General features: G+C 47.5%; 1 protein-coding gene and 1 pseudogene across 5 annotated transcripts in view; both read left to right on the top strand.

Annotated features, from left to right (window-relative positions):
• Window positions 1-19,948, top strand: part of NFASC (neurofascin) — a 173,181-nt gene that overhangs the window by 84,599 nt on the left and 68,634 nt on the right. For 4 of the 5 annotated variants that reach the window (XM_039881796.1, XM_039881799.1, XM_039881795.1 and 1 more), the window contains exons 3-4: window positions 11,311-11,491; window positions 19,451-19,556. In XM_039881796.1, the coding sequence (XP_039737730.1) occupies window positions 11,311-11,491; window positions 19,451-19,556 (287 nt within the window). Of the gene's footprint in view, window positions 1-11,310; window positions 11,492-18,686; window positions 18,705-19,450; window positions 19,557-19,948 lie in introns of all 5 variants that reach the window. The other variant, XM_039881798.1, reaches the window with a different exon arrangement.
• LOC120617918 (ATP synthase membrane subunit DAPIT, mitochondrial-like) lies at window positions 463-1,639 on the top strand (annotated as a pseudogene).

Below are 19,948 nucleotides of genomic sequence, written 5' to 3'. Positions count from 1 at the left end.
CAGGAGTAATGAGAGCTCTGTTGGAAGTGAGATGTGGGGGATGGGCACAGGGGAGCACAGGGAATTCTTCACTGAGCAGAAGATGTCTGAGCAGCGGAATCTTGAAGATTGAGTAGGAATGAATCACATGACAAGGAAGGAAGGCCTTTTCAGGCACGGAGGTTGGCACATGTAAAGTATGGTGGTAGTAAATGGGGTGGATGCTTAGAAAATGACGTGTCATTCAGTTAGGAAGCGTTTAGGGTTTGGGTGGGGTTGGAGAGGCCTGCAGGAGCCTGATCTCTGAGAGCCTTTATATGCTATGCTTGATCTTAACAGATTTTGGGGGTGATAATGGAAGAGTTTTCGGCAGAGCACTGACACAATCAGATGGGGGTTTAGAAAAATCACTGTAATAGCAGCGTGGAGGACGGATCGGAAGGAGACCAGTTGGGAGGTTATTGCAGCAGTCCATGAGATGCGATGTATATCGAAGGTAAGACAGGTGGGAGCACAGAGAGGGGTGGAGTAGAGACACTGGGAGGAGACAGTCAGTCCAAGGGCCTTGGCGCCTGGGTGCGAGGTGTGAACAGAGGTGAGATTTAAGGGAGATGCTTGATGTCTGGCTTAAATGACTTGGGTGGGCACCACCAACAGAGATGGAGAATAGCGGTGAAGGGACATGACCCCTGCAGAGATACTGAGAACAGCAGGCAGAAGAAGAGGATGCAGCAGTAAGATCAGGGTTGCTATGGAGGGTGGAAGGGCAGAGGAGAGGAGGCCCCAGAGTGGTGTGTCAGAGGCCAAGGAGGAAAGGATGTTAGGAGGGATGGATGGAGTGAATAACAGTTGCTAGTGCCCCCGAGAGGTCTGGCAAGAGAGAGAGAGCGCTGCGTTTGGCCAATGCGAGATCTGAGTGTGGTTGGATGAGGAGTGAATGGGAACTAAAAAGTGAAGTCAGAAACCATAGACCACTCTCTAAAAAACAAACAAACTTTCATGAGAAGAGATGGAGGAAAAAATTTTCAGCTATATATAGAGAGTCTGTGGAATCCAGAGAACAATCTTTTCGTTTTTTTAGGAGAGAAAGTTAAAGATGTTTCTCTGCTGAGGCAGGAGCCGGTTGAGAAGAGTTTGGAAATTCAGGAGAGAGTGAATAGTTGATGATTAAGGAGAGGTTTTTGTGGAGGGGTGGGGCGGGGTCCAGGTAGAGGTGGGCAGGAAGAGGGAGGGACACTTTTTTTATACAGAAAATGTGGGACACTTATGTGTTCAACCAATATCGTAGGGGAATTTCTGATTTGTCGCACTGTCAGCTACAAGTGATAGAAAGCTCAACTCCACTTGGATTAAAAATCGAAAGGAATTCCAAATGTAAACATATACGTAATTTAGGGCAGTTTCTTCTGGCCGGGCCTAGGGAAAGCTTCGTGCATTGAAGGACAGCCTGCGGAATACTTGCCTTTTGCAAAATTGAAATCACAGCAGGTCCAGAAGCTGACGCCCAGTTCCATTTCACTAGTATCAAAAGAAATATTTCAACTCTTATACACTCACAGGTAGAATGAATTGTGTACTGGCCACATATGGAGGCATCACTTTGCTTGTCTTATACTTCAAGTTAAGGTCTAATAAAACTTCGGCCGTGAAAGCAACATAAAAGGATTCTAAACTGTACCTCATCTGTTAATTTCCCATGCCTGGAGAAGTTAATTTCCACTCATCATGTGATACTCAATTTATACAATAAATTATGAACCTGGAAAAAAACATGTAATTTAAAAGTCCACAAGCAGGCTTGGTCTGGGAAGTACTCTGTCAGTAACACCAACAGGGATGTGCAGGGTCAGATTTTCCTGTGTCTTTTGTCTGCCCTCTGCAGTCTCAGATCATCCCTACGTTGCACATGGAGACCCCCTACTCCCACAGTCCTCTCCCCTTATGAGAGTTCCTCGCTGGATCTTTTTCAGAAGAGAGAGGAACCTCGTCTTTCCTAGAGGTCTCTGTAAAAGTCGCCATGAAGCACACTGCCTCTTGCTGGCTTAGACTTTCATTCCTAAATCAATCATAGAGGTGAGAGGGTAGGGGATACTAATTGGCTTAAACTAATCAGAGCCCAACCCTGGAACCTGGGTAAGGTCACTCTGAGAAAGGGGTAGAGATGAATTCTCCAAGGAAAAATGTGAGTACTGTTATGGATTACATTATATCCCCCAAAATTCCTGTGTTGAAGCTGCAACCCAGAATATGGCTGTATTTGAAAACAGCCTTTAAAGAAGTGATCGAAGTAATAAATGTCATAAGGGTGGACCCTAATCCAATATGACTGGCGTCCTTATAAGAAGAAGAAGAGACACTAGGATGTGTGCATGTACAGAGGAAGGCCGTGTGAGGACGCGAGGGGAAGGCAGCCATCCGCAAGCCAAGGAGACAGAGACCTCAGAAGGACCCAGCCCTGCTGACACTTCGACCTCATCTGTCAGCTCCAGAACTGTGATAAAATAAGTGTCCAGCCTGCAGTGTTTTGTAATGGTAGCACCAGCAGATTAATACAGATACACTGAGTGGGAAGAGGAGCCTGGATAAGCATCCAATAAATGCCACTAGGTTCTCTGTGTACAGATTGAATAAGACACTGTGCCCAATCTCAAGGCATTTGAGGTCGGAAGACAACACTCTATACCAAGACCTAGCACCCATTACAATGAGAGGACCGAGAATGAGGACCTAATCCAGCCTTGGTGGGAGGGATGGTTCAGAGAAACTGAGGAAGCTTCCCAGAGGAGCTGTCACCTGCCCTGAGCCTGGGAGATAACAAAGAGTTGGAGGAAAACAGAAAAGGCAGACTAGGAAGCGAGAGTGATCTGTGTAGAGTTAGTGTGGAAATAAACAAAGACCATCCAAATGAGAACAAGCAGAAGCTGTTCAGAGCCCAGTATAGCACAGGAATCACCACCGTCACATTGGGCAGAGGCTCAGAGGCAGAGAGGGAAGACGGCAGGCTTTCTAGTGGAAAGGCTTCAGGTGTGCTCAGACTGACGTGGCAGCTTGAAGCATTCTGTGTGATTGGATTGGGGGCAAATCTGTCTTTCCCTGGTTGGTCCTGAGTTGGAAGTGCTGGCAAAAAAATAGGGCAGCCCATAGTCACTGACAAAGGCCTGACCGTCTGGGCCGAGTGCTATAGAGGTTGTGAGTCAAGCTTCTGTTGTCATATACGGTCTGGCCTTCGTCCGGGTAGTCACCTCTCAGTGGGGTGGGTGAGAGAGCAAGGACTCTTCCTGAGACTAAAAATAGTTCAGTATAACTGAGAGTGAGAGGAGGAGTTTGGGGAAAGGTGAGACTGGACAGGTAGACAAGGCCCTGATCAGGGAGGGCCTTCGAATCGCGTTTTAGGACAGACATAAAGGACTGTGGAGGTGCATGGGAGTGGGGAGTTGACCAGGAGTATGGGGCTTATGAAGCAGTCCCAGAGCTCCGCCTGGAGAGCTCAGCGACAGCGTGGGAAACCTGCTGGTTTCCAGAGTCAGACCCGCACCCCAGCCTGGCTGCTTCCGCACACCCTGCCTCTCATGCCGCCGCCCCCATGATTGCAATGATTGCAGTGCGGTGCAGGGTCCTGCATTTGAAAAGGTAGACTCTTGCTCAAGGGTTTTCAGTTCTTTGTTTTACTAATAGAATCCTTTCTTCAAAATAAAACCTATGCAACACCCCACTGTACAAGCAGTGGCTGTGAAGTCGAGGTGGTTCGGAGTGGGGTGAAGGGACCTGGGTCCCACCTGCTCCTCCCTCCCCAAACCCGGCCCCCTCAGAGAAGGCCCCTAAGGCACTTCCTAGAGCCCACTGGGCTCCTCTGGACCTGGCGTGAAAACCCAGTACTGAAAGATTCCTGAGAAGTCTGCCAGCAACGTCTGCACCTCCCTGAACCCTGAGTGGAACCCAGGGCGGCCAGGAGGCTGCTGCGCTGAATGACTTCACCGCCACGGCGGTGAAGTTTCTGGGTTTGGAAGCTAAAGAGCTGCCTCGCCCCACAGGCTGTAGAGCCTCCTAAAGGGTCCCCCTGCTTCCACTGTTGCCCCCCTACAACCTGCCATCTGTAGAGGAGCCAGAGCGGTCTTTGCAAACAGACCACATCAGGTCTCTCCACCGCTTACAGCTCTGCGTAGCACATAATTTAGACTCCCCCGCGAGTCTGCCCCTGCCTCCCTCTCTGGCGTGGTTTGTTTCATTCCTCCCCACGTGCCCTCCAAGCTCCAACCCCGCTGGATTCTCTCAGTTCCTTACTTGTTCCCGTCTGCTTCCTGCCACACGACCTCTGCACAAGCATTTTTCCCTGCCCGGCATGTTTTTCTGACCCTCTTTACAAGATTGGCTCCTTCCTGCCATTTAGGTCTTGGTCGAATGCCATCTGACAGAGGCCTTCCTTGACCATTCAGTTCCCTTTATCACATCACCCTATTTCTTTCTTTCTTCTTTTTTTTTAGTAGACGTAATTTTTTAGAGCACTTTTAGATTCATAGCAAAATTGAAGGGAAGGTACAGGCATTGTCATATCCTTTTGCGCCCACTCATGCTTAGCCATGATCAATATCCCCATCAGAGATACATTTGTTAAATTGATGAACCTACACTGATACATCCTTATCACCAAGAGACCATAGTTTACGTTAGAGTTCAGCCTTGGTGTTGTACATTCTATGAGTTTTGGACAAATGTATAATGACATGTATCCACCATCGCCCAGAAGTTTCATTGCCCTGAAAATCCATGTGCTCTGCCTATTCCTCCCTTCCCCAACCCCTGGCAACCACTGAAATTTTTACTGTCTCCATAGTTTTGCCTTTTCCGGAATGTTGTACAATTAGGATCATATCACATGTAGCCTTTTCAAGTTGCCTTCTTTCACTTAGTAATATGCATTTAAGGTTCCTCTATGTCTTTTCATGGCTTGATAACTTTTTAGTGCTGAATAATATTCCATTGTTTGGATGTAGCACAGTTTATTTATCCATCTTGGTTGCTTCGAAATTTCGGCAATTATGAACAAGGCTGCTATAAACATCTGTGCACAGGTATTCTTTATTGCACCTGTTACGCCTGATCCTGATTTTTTTGTTCGGCGTGTATTTCCTGTCTTCCCTGCTGGCATGTGAGCTCCATGAGAGCAGAAGAGCCTGTCTTGTTCCGTGTGTGTTCTCTACCAGCGCCTGCTGCCAGGTCTGTTAAGTGAACGAATGGTGCACTAACTGCCGCCCCACAGGCCAAGGTGGGTTCTGCTGTGGGGACGTAGAACTGCCAGCTGAGCCATTCTTAGCATCACTAGTCTTTTCTCTCTGTCACTTCAGCTGTGTTGTGACCACCGGAGCAGCCTGCCCAGAATGGGGCTGTAGGAATGTGGGGAGCTCCCGATGGCAACAGCTTGCAGGAGCCGTGGGCCTCTCGTCCGTCTGCCAGGGACAGCTTGTGGAATCAACACCAGGAGCCCCCAGTCTGGGGAAAGAAAGCAAATCAGGACCCAGAAAAAAGGAAAAACAGAAAAGCAGTCTGTGGTTGTGGATGGATAATTATTATTACAACTTGCTGCTGTTATTGGCGATGTCATGTAGGTAGCCAGAATGCTTCCTTCATCCCTACAAGCTCAAAGCCCACTCAGTGGCAGCAGCTAACATTTACTAAGCCTTTTGCCCTGCGCCCCAAAGTTTACCAAGTGCTTTCTAAGGGAATTATATACTAAGCCATCACAGCAGCCCTCTGCAGTAGCTGCTATAGCATCTGTACTCTTCAGATGAGAAATACCGAGCTCGAAAGGTTCAATACTTGCCCATGGTCTCCACCTGACAAGCAGTGAGCAGATTCAAACCCGTGCCATCTTGCTCCCCAGCCAATGCTAGAGGCTATCAAGCTCTCCTGAAAGGCTGTCATGTCTGGCGTCCCCCACCAGCGGTTGATCGTCACCCAACTCACATTCGCTTTTCTGGGCCCCATCTCAGATATGTTACATTCGATCTCCCACGAGCCTTACAGATTTAAAAGCCTTGAGCTCAGGGGTGTTGCCTAAGCGTGGGAAGCGTCTCTGTGAAGTTAACAGAGGCTTTAGGGCATTCGAATTCCAAAAAATTTTTAAGCTGCAGGTCGGATTTGGCCCGTGCCTAGAAGTTTGAGGGTCCAGAGATATGGGTATTTAAATCGTACCTAGATGATTCTGATAAGCATCCAGTTTCCTTCTTGTGTGGGCACATTGTCAGCAACACACCTGACCAAATGTCACTTGGATTCTTTGTGGAACAGTGAGCTCACTACTTCATATGGCAGAATATTTCATGTTTGTGGCTCCATTCTCTGTGTGTGTGCGCGTGCGCGCGCATGCACATCCCATTGCCTTTTTTTTCACACAAGGGATGTAGGAGAGAACCTTAGTTATATAAGAATTGAATCAATCATATTTCCCAGTTCATAGTACTCCATCAGTTCACACAAGATTTCTCTTTTGGTTTTATTTATTTTTGTTTTTTCCTCACTCTTTCCCCCTTTAATAGGTTCCCCTCTAATGTATTTTGTGTCCTTACAATCCATCTTATACCTATTCGATTTGATATAAAAGTATCTTCAAACACATTATGTTGGTGGTATGAGTAGGTAATGTGTTTCGTTTTCATGAATGACATTGGAAGGTGGCCCTATTTATTAGGTGATTCTTCCCTGCATCTCAGAGAAGCTCTGCCTCTCTGGAACTTCCTTCCATTTGGTCCTAGTTTTGCCCCCATGGATCTAAACAGAAAAATTGCCCACCCTCTTCCAGCATTCAAGACAGTCATCTTGGCCCCCTCTTCTGCAGCCTTCATCCACCCTCTCACAGGATGTGGGATTCTCCTACTTTCTCCCAGGATGCTCCGTAGTTAGATGATGGTCCCCTTGAAGGGCTTTGATCACTCCCCCGCCCCCCTACCCCAGATGGTGTACTTCTCTACCCCTAGTGATAATCTCTTGTGTTACTGGAAGGGCCAGGAGAGGAACCTGGTATCATGTGACTGGGCCATACAGCATAATAGAGTAAGAACTGAGATTTGATTAGAAGTGTGAATATAATTGCTCTACGTGAGAAACCCCTTTTTCCCTGGTTATCAGGATGGTTATCAGGCTTGGTGATGGAGGGGCACCTGCAGGCAGGGCTCTCCGCTCTCTGTGTTGAATTGTTGTGCACAGACTAGAACTCTCAGGCTCAAACAGCTATTGACTGTCCTCTTCCTTTGCTTGGATGGAAATTTCCTCAACATTTACAGGAAGGATAGCGAGCCCTGTGCAAGGCAGGCTGAGTGGACCTGGCTTGGGGAGCTGAGGGTGCCTGCATGCCCATGTGGAATAACCCACCCTCCTCGTCCTCTGCTCTTTATCTTTATGAGCACATTTTAGAGACCAATGTTACATATTTCTGTTATTGAGGTAAAATTCACATATCATAAAATTAACCATTTTAAAGTGAACAGTTCAGCATTTAGTAGGTTCACAATGTGTACAGCTATCACCTCTAATTCCAAACATTATCACCTCAGAAGGAAACCGTATACCATTAAGCAGCTGCCCCCTTCCCCTTACCCCCCCCACACCCCCACCTCTGGTAACCATCGGTCTGTGTTCTGTCTCTATGGATCTACCTTTTAGGATATTTCACATAAATGGGATCATTCATCTCATTTTGTGTCTGACTTCTCTGAACCCTTTTCCCATTTAGAAAAAAATAGTGCAGGTCCCTGCCAGTGTTAACATCACACGTAGGAATGCTACGTTTTTTAGGATTTGACATTTTCAGCGATTAAAAATCATGATATTTTGTAAGTGGAATACCACTACTAAAAACAGAACGCTATAAATAGAATGATGTCATTTGTTTTCAAAGACTATCGATACACTAGAGTGATGCGAAAATAATAATAAAAGCAAGATATTTCATGGCAGACTTTAGGGGTAAGGTTAGGACTGTATTCTGCAAAGTATATTGGAGTAAACACTGCAGCCATAAGTGCCACCAGCGAGTATTCTCGGGGCAAACAGGAAATGGGTGAATGAGGATAATGTTCTCAGGTTTCATCCACATTGTAGCATGTAACAGTACTTCATTATTTTCTATGGCTGAGTAATATTTTATGGTACATTTATACTGCAGTTTCTTGATTCATTTTTTTTTCTTTGATGGATATTTGGGCTGTTTTCACCTTTGTCTAGTGTGAATGATGCTGCTATGAACATATGTGTATATGTACTTGTTTGAGAACTTGTGTTTAATTCTTTGGGACATATACCTAGGAGTAGAAATACAGGGTCATGTGGTAATTCCTATGTTTAATTTTTTGAAGAACTGCCAACACGTACATTTTTTTTAAATAGCAACTTTACTCTGTAACTTTTCTACATATTGAGAGGCAGAGAAATTGTGTGGGAAAACCCTGGGCTGGAAGTCAGGAGACCTGGGTTCTTTTCCCAGCTTTTCCGCTAACTGCTGTGTGACCTTGAGCAAATCACTTACCTTTTCTGGGCTCTTGTTTCCTCCTCTTAAAAGTAAGGGATTGCATAAAGCTAAATAATCCTAAATAATCCTTAAATTCTCTTCCTCTGTGAAGATTTTACTAGAGGAAAAAATGAGTTCCAGAGAGAATTGTCGAACAGCTAAATGTGATTATCTCTAGTTCTTTTTCTGCTCTGCTGTTAAATTGTGAGTTAAAAACACCCCCAAATAATTGGGCTTTTTTTTCTTGCCAGTGTGTTTCTAGTTAATACCCAGAATAGCTTCTGGCTCCCTTTCCCATCAGGATTCCCAGAATAAAATTGTCCTTCTCTTTCCCATCACTCCAGCTACTTGGCAGCTCCTTAACAAACCAAGGCGGTCATGGAGCCAAGACTGGAGCCGTCCCCACTGTCCCTGAAGGACTGCGGAGCCTCCACTCGTGCAGGTTCTTGCAGCACTAAGGTTTCGGCCGGGTAACCTGAGGCTGGCCTTTGGAGACGCGGGAGGCGGCAGACCCGAGACAGTGAAAGGACTGTCTCAGAGCATTAGGAGGGAGACCCAGAGACCGCCTGTGATGGCTTCTAGTCACAGTCTCTCTTTGGGAAATTTTCTACTTTCTTAACCCTTTTCCATCTGGATGATTTCCTGGCCAGAGTGCAGTACCTATGTAGGAAGGGAGTTGTCACAGTGTGCTGCCACGTCCAGATCATGTGCTCTCCTGTACCACCTGGCGGTTTTATGGGGGAACATGAGGTTTAAAAAAAAGACACGATCCAGGTGGTTTATTTCATCAGTCAGCTGGTCATTTATTCATTTTTCATCAATCTGTCATATATTTTCAAGTGCCTGCTATGTTTTAGGCACTATGTTAGAGTCTAGGAATGACCAAGACGAGGCACCTCCCTTTATAGAGCCTCTCTTTTTATAGGGGATAGAGAGTGGCTTTGGAATGAATACAAAGTGACAAGTGCTGTAATAGGCGGGCATAGATGGTGTTCAGGAGTGCAGACAAGGGGCACCTAAGTCGTACTTGGCAAATTCTAATGAGAGAGGGCAGATTCAAAGAGTGTTCTAGACAGACGTTAATCTGTGCAGAAACCAGTCGGCCTGACAGAGCACGATGCATGGAGAGAGCCTGTAGAAGCCCCATATGGAATGAACACAATGCAAGGGAGGGTGATGAGAAACGCGGTTGCAGAGGGGGCTGTGTCACGCACGGCCTCTGAGTCATGTCAAGGACTTTGGCTTTAACTTTTGGGCTATGGTGAGCTAGTGAGTTTGACTAGGGGAGTAGCATAATATTTACATTTGCACTTCAGAGATAACCACTCTGGTTATGGGTGGAGAATGAGTCAGAGGGGCTAGAGCAGAAGTGGAGAGACCACTTAGGAAAGCCGCTGTGGTAACTGACATGAAACGCTGGTGACCAAAACCAAGGTAGAAGCAATGAGAAGGGAGGCAAGTGGATGGAGTCCATTAATACACACGAGGTTGGGGGCTGGCATCGGGCCCGGCTTCCAGGAAAGAAACTGCTGAAATCTGAGTCAGAATCCTTTAGCTTGCCCCACATCCTGGCACAGGGGAGGTGCCTCATCCGCCAGGTCTTCAGAAGCATGACCTTGTCTCCCAGGAGAAGCCCTGGGGCCCTTCTCTTCTCCCTATGCCCTCACTCAGGCTAGGTGGGAGGTGGGGTATACAGGTGAGACCAGGCTTCAAGATGCTGCCAAATAAAACAGGAGTAGGAGAACAATGTGTCCAGTTTGAGAGGTGACTCTCAGTCCAAGAAAGCTGGGAGCATTCTGGGGAAACCTTCTCCTGCGTCGTCTTGGACTTGACCACATGGTGGAACAGCAAACTGGACCAATTTTTAAGACTCCATGTTCGGAACCTTGGTCATCTTAAAGCTCTTTGTCAGCTGTAGGCCATTCTTATTCTCTCTCAGGAAGGGAAAAGGGTTTGTCTCCTAAGGACTCATTCCAGGTTCCTTGGACCACCATTTTTAACGCCTCCCTCTGGAGGCCCTGGAATGATTTCTCGTGAGTATGTGAACACTGGGCTGTCATAATGTTGCTCATTCTACCAACCTCCTAGAATCTTCTTCTCCTGGGCCATCATCTCAGCACTGCCATAACCTCTAAAGGGACAACATCAGGGACCGTGCTGCAGACAACATACCTTAGCTGCACAAAATATCTGCGGAAATCATTTTTTTTTTTAAAAAAAAGGTCCTTTGGGCAACCAAGTTCCACCTGTCTAACCCCTGATCCCCAGTGCTGCCACTTTGACCCTGTCCCTCTCTCGCTGGTCCAAAGGACATCAGTGTGATCTTCCCTCTCTGCTCCTACCCCAAACACACTCGAACCCAGACCCATTCAGCACGTGTGGTTCAGAGAAGCTGCGAGATCAGTGTGTTTATTCCTGGCCCGGCGCATGGCATCTTCTAAGTGCTGGGCCTGTGGGCCTCTTTGTTTTCATAACTGTTCTATGTAGAGTTGCCCTTCCTTCTCGAACAGCGGTTCTCAGCTAAGGATGGTTTCATTCTCCAGGGGAGAGTTGGCAATGTCTGTAGACATTTTTGATTGGGGGCAGAAGTGGGCTCTGGTGGCATTGAGCTGGGTAGAGGCCAGGGAAGCTGCTACATCTCCCACAATACCCAAGACTGTTTCCCACACGAAGAATTGATGGGCCCCAAATGTCAATAGTGCAAGGTTAAGAACCTGTTTTAGAACAGCAGTCTGGGACCAAGGGGACCCTTGCATCCTTCCAGCCGTGTAGGATTGCTAGAACAAGCCACGGGTTCAAGAATAGCTCACTTGCTGTATTTCTTTCCACAGCTGAGCTCTGTCTGGGAGGCTGAGTTAGAGCGGCTGGAGGCAGCGAGACCCCGCAGGCCGGGGAGCGGGGAGCTGGGCCCACCGCTGAGGATGGCCAGGCCACAGGCGGCACCCTGGGTCCACGCAGGCTTCCTCCTCTGCCTCCTCGGCCTCGGTGGGGCCATCGAGATTCCTATGGATCGTGAGTTCTTTTATTCTCCTGATTTGGGGCAGAAGGGTTGGAGGGCAGGGGATGGCAGGGGAGAGTTAAGACCAACTTTTCAAGAAGGCGAGGGGAGGGGAAACAGCGAATTCTGGATGCAGAGCTGGGTTTCGCAGAGGATGGAAGCCAGCAGGCTCGTGTTTGGGAATGTGAGACTGTGAGTCTGCAGCACGGTCCCTCCGCTGTGGCTGACTGACGCTTGGGCGGCCTGAAACCTGCTGAGCAGGACCAGCGGTGGCAGAGTTTGGAAGTCTGAGTGTCTTCTCTGGTCTTGACTTGTCTCATTGAAACGGAATTTCCAGGGACCAAGTGAGTGGACAGTTCTTATTTTTCTTTCTAATACCTGAGCTGGACCCTTCAGACCCTCTTGGCTGGACTGGTCAGGACAGATGTCCTGGGGAGGGTTAAGGAGGGGATTATTTTGCAAGACCGTGGCTACATGAGACATTAAAATAGAGCCCCATTAAAATGCCACTGTGGGAGAACCAGGCACTGATTCCTGATGTTTTCACCGTAAAGTTAAAAAGTAAAATCCATGTCATTCTGTTTCCCACGATCGGGGCGATATTTGGCCATCAGAATCATAAAGTAAAGGGCTTAGAATGCTGAGCTAACAGCGTGTCTCCACCAGCCATATCTGTGGTTACGTTCATAATGGCACATTGACTGGCCGCCTGCTCCTTGGCCCTGCATTGAGATGTGCATCACAATTCTGACACTTCTATCAGGATGTCTTGTATCCCAGGGCTAAGACGTGGGCACAGCCCCTCTGTCCCCTGTTTCCTGATTCCAGGAATAGATGGGACCCACATGATGCCAACATTGACTTGGGCTTTCTCCAGGTGACTGATGTCTGGGGAGCGGTAGGAAAGTAATGCAGCCTCTAAGAAGTCCCCAGTGAGCTCTCCAAAGTCAGACCCTGGGACCTGGAGTTAGTGGAACTTGGAGAAGAGTTGTGGCTGTCTCAGGCCCTCACACCCGACTTCACCAGTAATAGCTGCCACAGAGGAGCGGGCACTTCTGGATGTGAGAGGACCAGGAGAAATGATAACATAGACCCAGAGCAAGATGGGCAAGGGCAAGGCCCCTGCTGCCTTCCCTGTACCCCAAGTGTGTGTGTGTGTGTGTGTGTGTGTGTGTGTGTGTGTGTGTGTCTGTGAGTGTCTGTGCATGCATGCGTGTGCCCATGGGGACAGGGGAGTTGTGAAAGGAACTGTTCCATGGAGACCATCTGCTCTGCTGGCTCAAGGAGAATTTCTCATTAATAGTCCCAGGCAGACAATCTAATAAGGAGCATGATAAGGCCCTCCGTCTCCCCGGAGGTACAGAGGAAATTGGGTTATCAAGGAAGTGGTGAGGGCTCATTTCTCTTGTGCCACTTTGATCCTGGGGCTAGTGGGTGAGGAGTTCCTGCAAGGTGAACCTATAAATAGATGGCTTTGATATTTATGCTAGGAATATGGATTTCTAAAGCTCTACCAGAACCACAAGCAGGTGAGCGAGCAGTCGGTCTCTCCAAATTACCACCTGTAGAGCCCAGAGCTTCGAGTTCCCTGACCTCCCCACCACCACATCTCCACCCTACATGAGAAGGGACTGGAGGACCCGCCCCTCCTATGTTGTTTCATTCGTGGGAACTCGCCCATGTTTGGTCAGAGTCACAGCAAATGAGTGATCGAGTCACAGGAAGAACCCAGCTTGGTGCTCAATATGCGCCACACTGACCTCTGATAAACCTGCCTTTTAGTTCTTAGAAGTCCCTGGAGTAGCAGCTGCGTGTGCATGGCAGAGAGCTGAGTGCTTTACAGGCGTTGTTTTCTGTGATTCTCACAGCTAATCTACGAAGTAGGTATTGTCCTTAGCTGACAGATTAGAAATGGGGTGCAGAGAAATAAAGCTGTATCTCCAGCTCCTAAGTGGCAGGGCTAGCATGTGAACACAGCACCTCTTTAAAGAGGAGTCTTTTTCAGACACCAGTCCAGAGTTCCTGGTTGCTGCAGGCACAGTGGCAATGGCTACGTCTTCAGAATGAGTCTACAAAAGCTGAACATAAGACAAGAGAAAGGCAAGCTCTCCAGGGAGGGCCCAGTTGCCCTGGGCAGGGGTCCTCTACAGACTACTTTCTCCCTCCCGCCGGGCCCGGCATGAAGGACCTCTCCCAGGTCCTTATCTGAGCCCATCCTTCCTTCTCACCATGGGCTGAGGAAAGGCTAGAGAAATACCGGGCATTCCCCTTGACCACCACCAGCTTTAATGAGATGTTACTGACATATAACATATGTAAGTTTAAGGTGTACAATTTGGTGTATGGTGATAACCTGTAAAGTCTACTCTATTAACAACTTTCAAGTATGTAATGTAGTACAGGCATACCTCATTTTATCGCGCTTCACTTTACTGCGCTTTGCAGATACTGCGTTTTTTACAAATTGAAGGTTTCTGGCGATCTTGACTTGAGCAAGTCTATGGGCACAATTTTCCCCAACAGCATTTGCTCACTTTGCATCTCTGCATCACGGTTTGGTAATTCTTGCAATATTTCAAACCTTTTCATTATTAAATTTTATTGCTAATTTTTTGTGGTGATCTGTGACCTTTGATGTTACTATTATAATTGTTTTGGGGCCACCAGGAACCATGCCCATATAAGATGGCAAACTTAATGGATAAGTGTGTGTGTGCTGACCGTTCACTAACCAGTTCCCCCGTCTCTCCCTCTCCTCGGCCTCCCTGTTCCCTGAGACACAACAGTAGTGAAATTAGGCCAGTTAATGACCCAACAGTGGCCTTAAAGTGTTCAAGTGAAAGGAGGAGTCGCACATCTTTCGCTCTAAATCAAAAGCTAGAAATGCTTAAGCTTAGTGAGGGAGGCGTGTCGAAAGCCCAGACAGGCCAAAAGCTGGGCTTCTTGTGTCAAACAGTTAGCTACGCCGTGAATGCAAAGAAAAAGTTCTTGAAGGAAATTAAAAGTGCTCCTCCAGTGAACACACGAATGACAAGAAAGTGAAACAGCCTTATTACTGGTGTGGAGAAAGTTTTAGTGGTCTGGATAGAAGATCAAACCAGCCACAACATTCCCTTAAGCCAAAGCCTAATCCAGAGCAAGGCCCTAACTCTCTTCAATTCTGTGAAGGCTGAGAGAGATGAGGAAGCTGCAGAAGAAAAGTTTGAAGCCAGCAGAGGTTGGCTCATGAAGTTTAAAAAAAAAACGCCAACTTTATAACATGAAAGTGTAAGCTGAAGCAGCAAGTGCTGATGTAGAAGCTGCAGCAAGTTATCCAGAAGATCTAGCTAATTAATGAAGGTGACTGCACTAAACGACAGATTTTTTATGTAGACAAAACAGCCTTATATTGATGCCTTCTAGGACTTTCATAGCTAAAGAGGAGAAGTCAATGCCTGGCTTCAAAGCTTCAAAGTACAGGCTGACTCACTTGTTAGGGTCTAATGCAGCTTTTGACTTTAAGTTGAAGTTAATGTTCATTTGCCATTCTGAAAATCATAGGGCCCTTAAAAATTATGCTAAATTTGCTCTTCTTGTGCTCTATAAATGGAACAACAAAGCCTGGATGATAGCACATCTTTTTACATCATGGTTTACTGAATATTTTAAGCTCACTGTTGAGACCTACTGCTCAGAAAAAAGATTCCTTTTGAAATATTTCTGCTCATTGACAATGCACCTGGTCACCAAGAGCTCTGATGGAGATGTACGATGAGATTGTTGTTGTTTTCATGCCTGCCAACACAGCATCCATTCTACAGCCCATGGACCAAAGAGTGATTTCAACTTTCAAGTCTCATTATTTAAGAAATGCTTCTGGTAAGGCTATAGCTGCTCCAGATAGTGATTCTCCAATGGGTCTTGGTAAAGTAAATAGAAAACCTGGAAAGGATTCACCATTCTAGACGCCATTTAGAACATTTGCTATTCATGGGAAGAGGTCAAAATATCAACATTAACAGGAGTTTGGAAGTTGATTCCAACCCTCTTGGGTTTAAACTTGGGTTTAAGGGGTTTAAACTTCAGTGGAGGAGGTAATTCAGATATAGTAGAAATAGCAAGACAACTAGAAGTAGGAGCGGAGCCTGAAGATGTGACTGAATTGCTGCCATCTTATAAAATTTTAATGGATGAGGAGTTGCTTCTTATGGATGAGTAAAGAAAGTGCTTTCTTAAGATGGAGACTACTACTGGTGAAGATGCTGTGAAGATTGATGAAATGACAACAAAGGAGTTAGAAAATTATATTTAGCTGACAAAGTAGCAGCAGGATTTGGGGGATTGACTCCAATTGGGAAAGAAGTTCTACTGTGGGTAAAATGCTATTGAACAACATTGCATGCTACAGAGAAATCATTGGTGAAAGGAAGAGTCAATCAGTATGGCAAAGTTCATTGTCGTCTTAGTTTAAGAAATTGCCACAGTCACCCCAGCCTTCAGCAACCACCACCCTGCTCAATCAGCCACCATCGACGTCGAGGTGAGATCCCTCTACCAGCAGGATTACTGCTCGCTGAAGGCTCAGATGATAGTGATTTTTTTAGCAATAAAGTATTTTTTAATTAAGTTATGTACATTGTTTTTTTAGACATGATGCTATTGCACATTTAATAGACTACAGTATAGTATAAGCATAACTCATATGTACCAGGAAACCAAAAAATTCATAGGATTTACTTTTTTGCAATATTGGCTTTATAGCAGTGGTCTGGACCCGAATCTGCAGTATCTCCGAGGTACGCCTATACTGTTAATTATAATTGCCATGCTGTAAATTAGGTCCCCGGAACTTAACCATCTTATAGCTGGAAATTTGTACCTTCTGACCAACATCCTCCACCACCCCAGCCCCTGGCAACCACTATTCTACTCTGTTTCTTTGAGTTTGACTTTTTTTTAGATTCTATGTATAAGTGAGAACATATAGTATTTGTCTTTCTCTGTCTGACTTATCTCCCTCAGTGTCCATCCATGTTGTCACAAAAGGCAGGAGAGATATCTGCACCCCCATGTTCATTGCAGCATTATTCACAATAGCCAAGGCTTGGGAACAACCTAAGATCAGGCACTCTTTAACTTTCCCTGTGTGTTGGCTGGCGGAGGGAGGGGAGCTCTCAGGCCTGAGGCTGCCTTGCCAGGTGTGCCTTTCTGCTTACTGCCCCTTGCGGGGGTTTTCTATGTCTTGATGAAAATGGGGCATTGCTTCTGCTCTGGGGAGTTTGGAACAGAGCCCCGGGCTGCTACACAATCCCTCATTGAAATGCTCAGCCTCTAGCCCCCACCACTCTGCCAGCGGAGTCACATGCACCCACCTCCCCCTCATTAGCTCCAAGGAGAACAGTGTGACCTTTAAAGAAAGCAAAGGGTCACCTCATGGACCGAGAGGGTGTGCCAAAAAGTGAGTCTGCTGGCAGCTGGCTCCTCTGTCCCCCTCATCAAGAGACTCAGCATTTTTCTCCTCAGAACCCACAGAGGAGGGCAGTGGTGTGGGAGAAGCACTTCCTCCTCACCATCATCCTAAATAGTGTTGCGGGATGGCCTCAACAATGCGCGTGTGCACGTGCACACACATGTGCACACACGCACACATACTCCACCCTCTGCGTAATGGGTGCCAGAAGGCACAGATATCAGACCCAGGGAAAGAAAAGAGGTGCATGAATACAGAAGACTGGGGTACACTGCCCTGCCCCCCCGCAGAACCCATTGGGTGACTTTCCTCTCCCTTGGAAGCGCCCGGCAAATAGTAAAGCAAACAAAATTTCCCTTCTGTGCCCCTGCAGGCTTTATAGAAAGAATGACTTTGAACCTTTTGTGGGTCTTACTCTCAAGACTCACTTACTAACAGCGTGTCCAGTAAGACACTCGTTCCTGCCACCCTCCACTCCCTCTCTGATGTCTGTCTTCTCGCCCCTGTGACTCTTCCTGCATCTGATAGTCTTGTCTTAACTCTGCCTTCTCTAAACTGACCCTCTTCTGATCCCCTAAGCTCCTCTTCCACATCTCACTGTGGTCAAGGTAGAAAGCTTCCAGGTCACCATGGCTCACCAGCAGCCTCTTCGTCCCTGAGGAAGCTCTCACTCTGAAAAAGTCAGCCAGCGGGACCAGTACAGTGTCTGACACCCCCACCAGCATGAAATAAGGATGGTATATTATTTTCTGACATAATCACAAGGAAAAGACATCTTTAAAAGTTACAGCAATACATATTCTCTTTTCTGCAGACAAATTTTAACCAAGATATTCTCTCCACAAAGAATATACCATCCAAAACCTTGCATTCAAAGCTTGGTCCACAGACCACCAGTATCTGTATCACCTGGCTGCTTGTCAGAAATGCAGAATCTACTGAGTCAGAACCTGCATTTTAACCAAACCTTCCAGGTGATTTCTATGCTTGTCCAAGTTTGGGAAACACACACACCTGTACATAGGCACGTGCACATCTCAGGCGCAGGTTGGGAAGGTGTGTGCCACCTGCCCCTTTACCCTTTTTGTAAAAAGCGTGGAAAGCAGCAGTGGCCTCTGTTTCATCCAGCAGTCAGCAGCGAGATTTCCATAGGACAGCGTATTTCTGCCATGAGCAGAACTATGGAAATTAATTCCTAGAGTTTTACAAAGGATAACAAAGGAGGAGACGAGACTGTGAGGAGAGAAGGTGTTTTCATGTGTGAGAGAGAAGAGGCAGCGGGAGGAGCGGGGCCCATGGACCCTGGTGGGGCTTTGTCCTGCAGCAGTGGTTCAGATCCACCCCTTGCCTGGCATCACAGCCTCATCCTGGTACCCTTGGCCAAGCAGCATCTGGAGGTGACGGGGGCATCTTCAGAGCCCAGCCTCTTCTGAGCAGCACTGGCACTTTTGACGTTTGAGCTTATTGGGGAATCTTCATTTGGTTAGAAGCCGGTCTTTCCGCTTCACTGCGTGGTTTGGTCTCCCAGGGGAGCTGTCGCCTTCCCTGTGAAGCGCTCACAGGGTTTGTCCGCACTCCGGGTTGGCTCTTCCACTGAGCTCTGCAGCTGGGAGGAGAGAGCGCCTACTCAGTGCCCTCGCCTAGCCGGCCTCGCCCCTCTCCCTGCATGCTGGGGCAGGAGGACACCCGGGTTATTGGTCGTGTGTGATAACTATGTCTTCTTTTCTCTTCTCACAATGCTAACCCATCGGAACTAACAGCAAGCATTCAGAATGAGTGTAAGTTCCCGGGCGCCTTTCTGCACTTGTGCCTCTGGGAGGTAGGAGGCCAAGAAAGAGGGGCGGGAGAAGGCCAGGTGAGAGCACAGAGAGGGGTGCTTGGCCTCTGCACCCTGCCTGCTGGGGCTTCTTGACGCCAGAGTCCTTAGTGAGGTCCCTTACCACACGAGAAGGGAAAGGCTCGGCCGATGGCTGTTAAGGCAGAGGAGCAGGTGGGTAAGAAGGACCCTACCATCAGGTGGCTGGCACGGGAGCTCAGGACCCAGAGGGCGGAGCTGCTCTTTGGCCTACAGACGAGTCCCTGGGAAGTTCTCTGGGCACTAAAGCCTCTTTTAGCTCCATCCTCCCCAGTCTGGCCATCTGTTGACCCTCCAGGGCTCAGAACCATCATGGCAGCTAAGTTCTAAAAATCTAGCTGTTTTTTGTTCCTTTATTCATTCAACAAACATTTATTAAGAACTATTATACCCAAGGACTTATACTAAGCATTGGACTTAAGAATGGGTCAAACAAAAGCTTGGCCTTCAGTTTCTCATGGGGATTCTGTGAAAGCTTACAGGGATTCTTCTCGTGCTTAGTCTGACACGCACCCCCTTTCCTGCGCTCTCCAGAATGGGGCACTGCCTACCAGCGGCTTGCCTGCTTGTCTGTGTGGCTCCCAAAGCTCTTAATTTCAGCTGTTCCCCAAGCCAGGGACCAGGGCAGGTCCCTGCAGCCCTGACCGCCGACTGTTGGCCCTATTGCAGTGTCCCAGCCCCCGACCATCACCAAGCAGTCAGTGAAGGACCACATCGTGGATCCCCGTGACAACATCTTGATTGAGTGTGAAGCACAGGGGAACCCTGCTCCCAGGTGAGTGTACTGGCAGGGAAGTCCAAGCTGGGTAGAAGGAACGGGGCCTGCGAAGAGGACATTTAAGCCACCCCCTTGTCCTTGAGCCTGGAACAAGCAGAGCCTCCCTCGCCCGATGATAGTTATGGCAGCTGAGAAATTAAATGCTACCCATTCTGAAAAATCACCATTAAGCCGTCACTTGATAGAAAGTACAATTTGGACAACTAGGGAATTCAGCTGATGAGGAAACTGGAGGCCAGAAAACTTAAGTGGCTTAAGTTCACACCGAAAAGGCAGACTAGATGGTAAGTTTTCTGGCTTTCAGTATAATATTCTTCCTACTTATGTTCCCATCATTCCCCCATGCTTCGCTTATAGGAAGCCCCTCTCCCTAGCTGACCTGAGACTCA

Source organism: Pteropus medius, unplaced genomic scaffold (assembly GCF_902729225.1).
Source record: "Pteropus medius unplaced genomic scaffold, Ma_sr-lr_union100, whole genome shotgun sequence".
NCBI classification, from domain to species: Eukaryota; Metazoa; Chordata; class Mammalia; order Chiroptera; family Pteropodidae; genus Pteropus; species Pteropus medius.
This window is presented reverse-complemented; position numbering and strand designations above follow the sequence as displayed.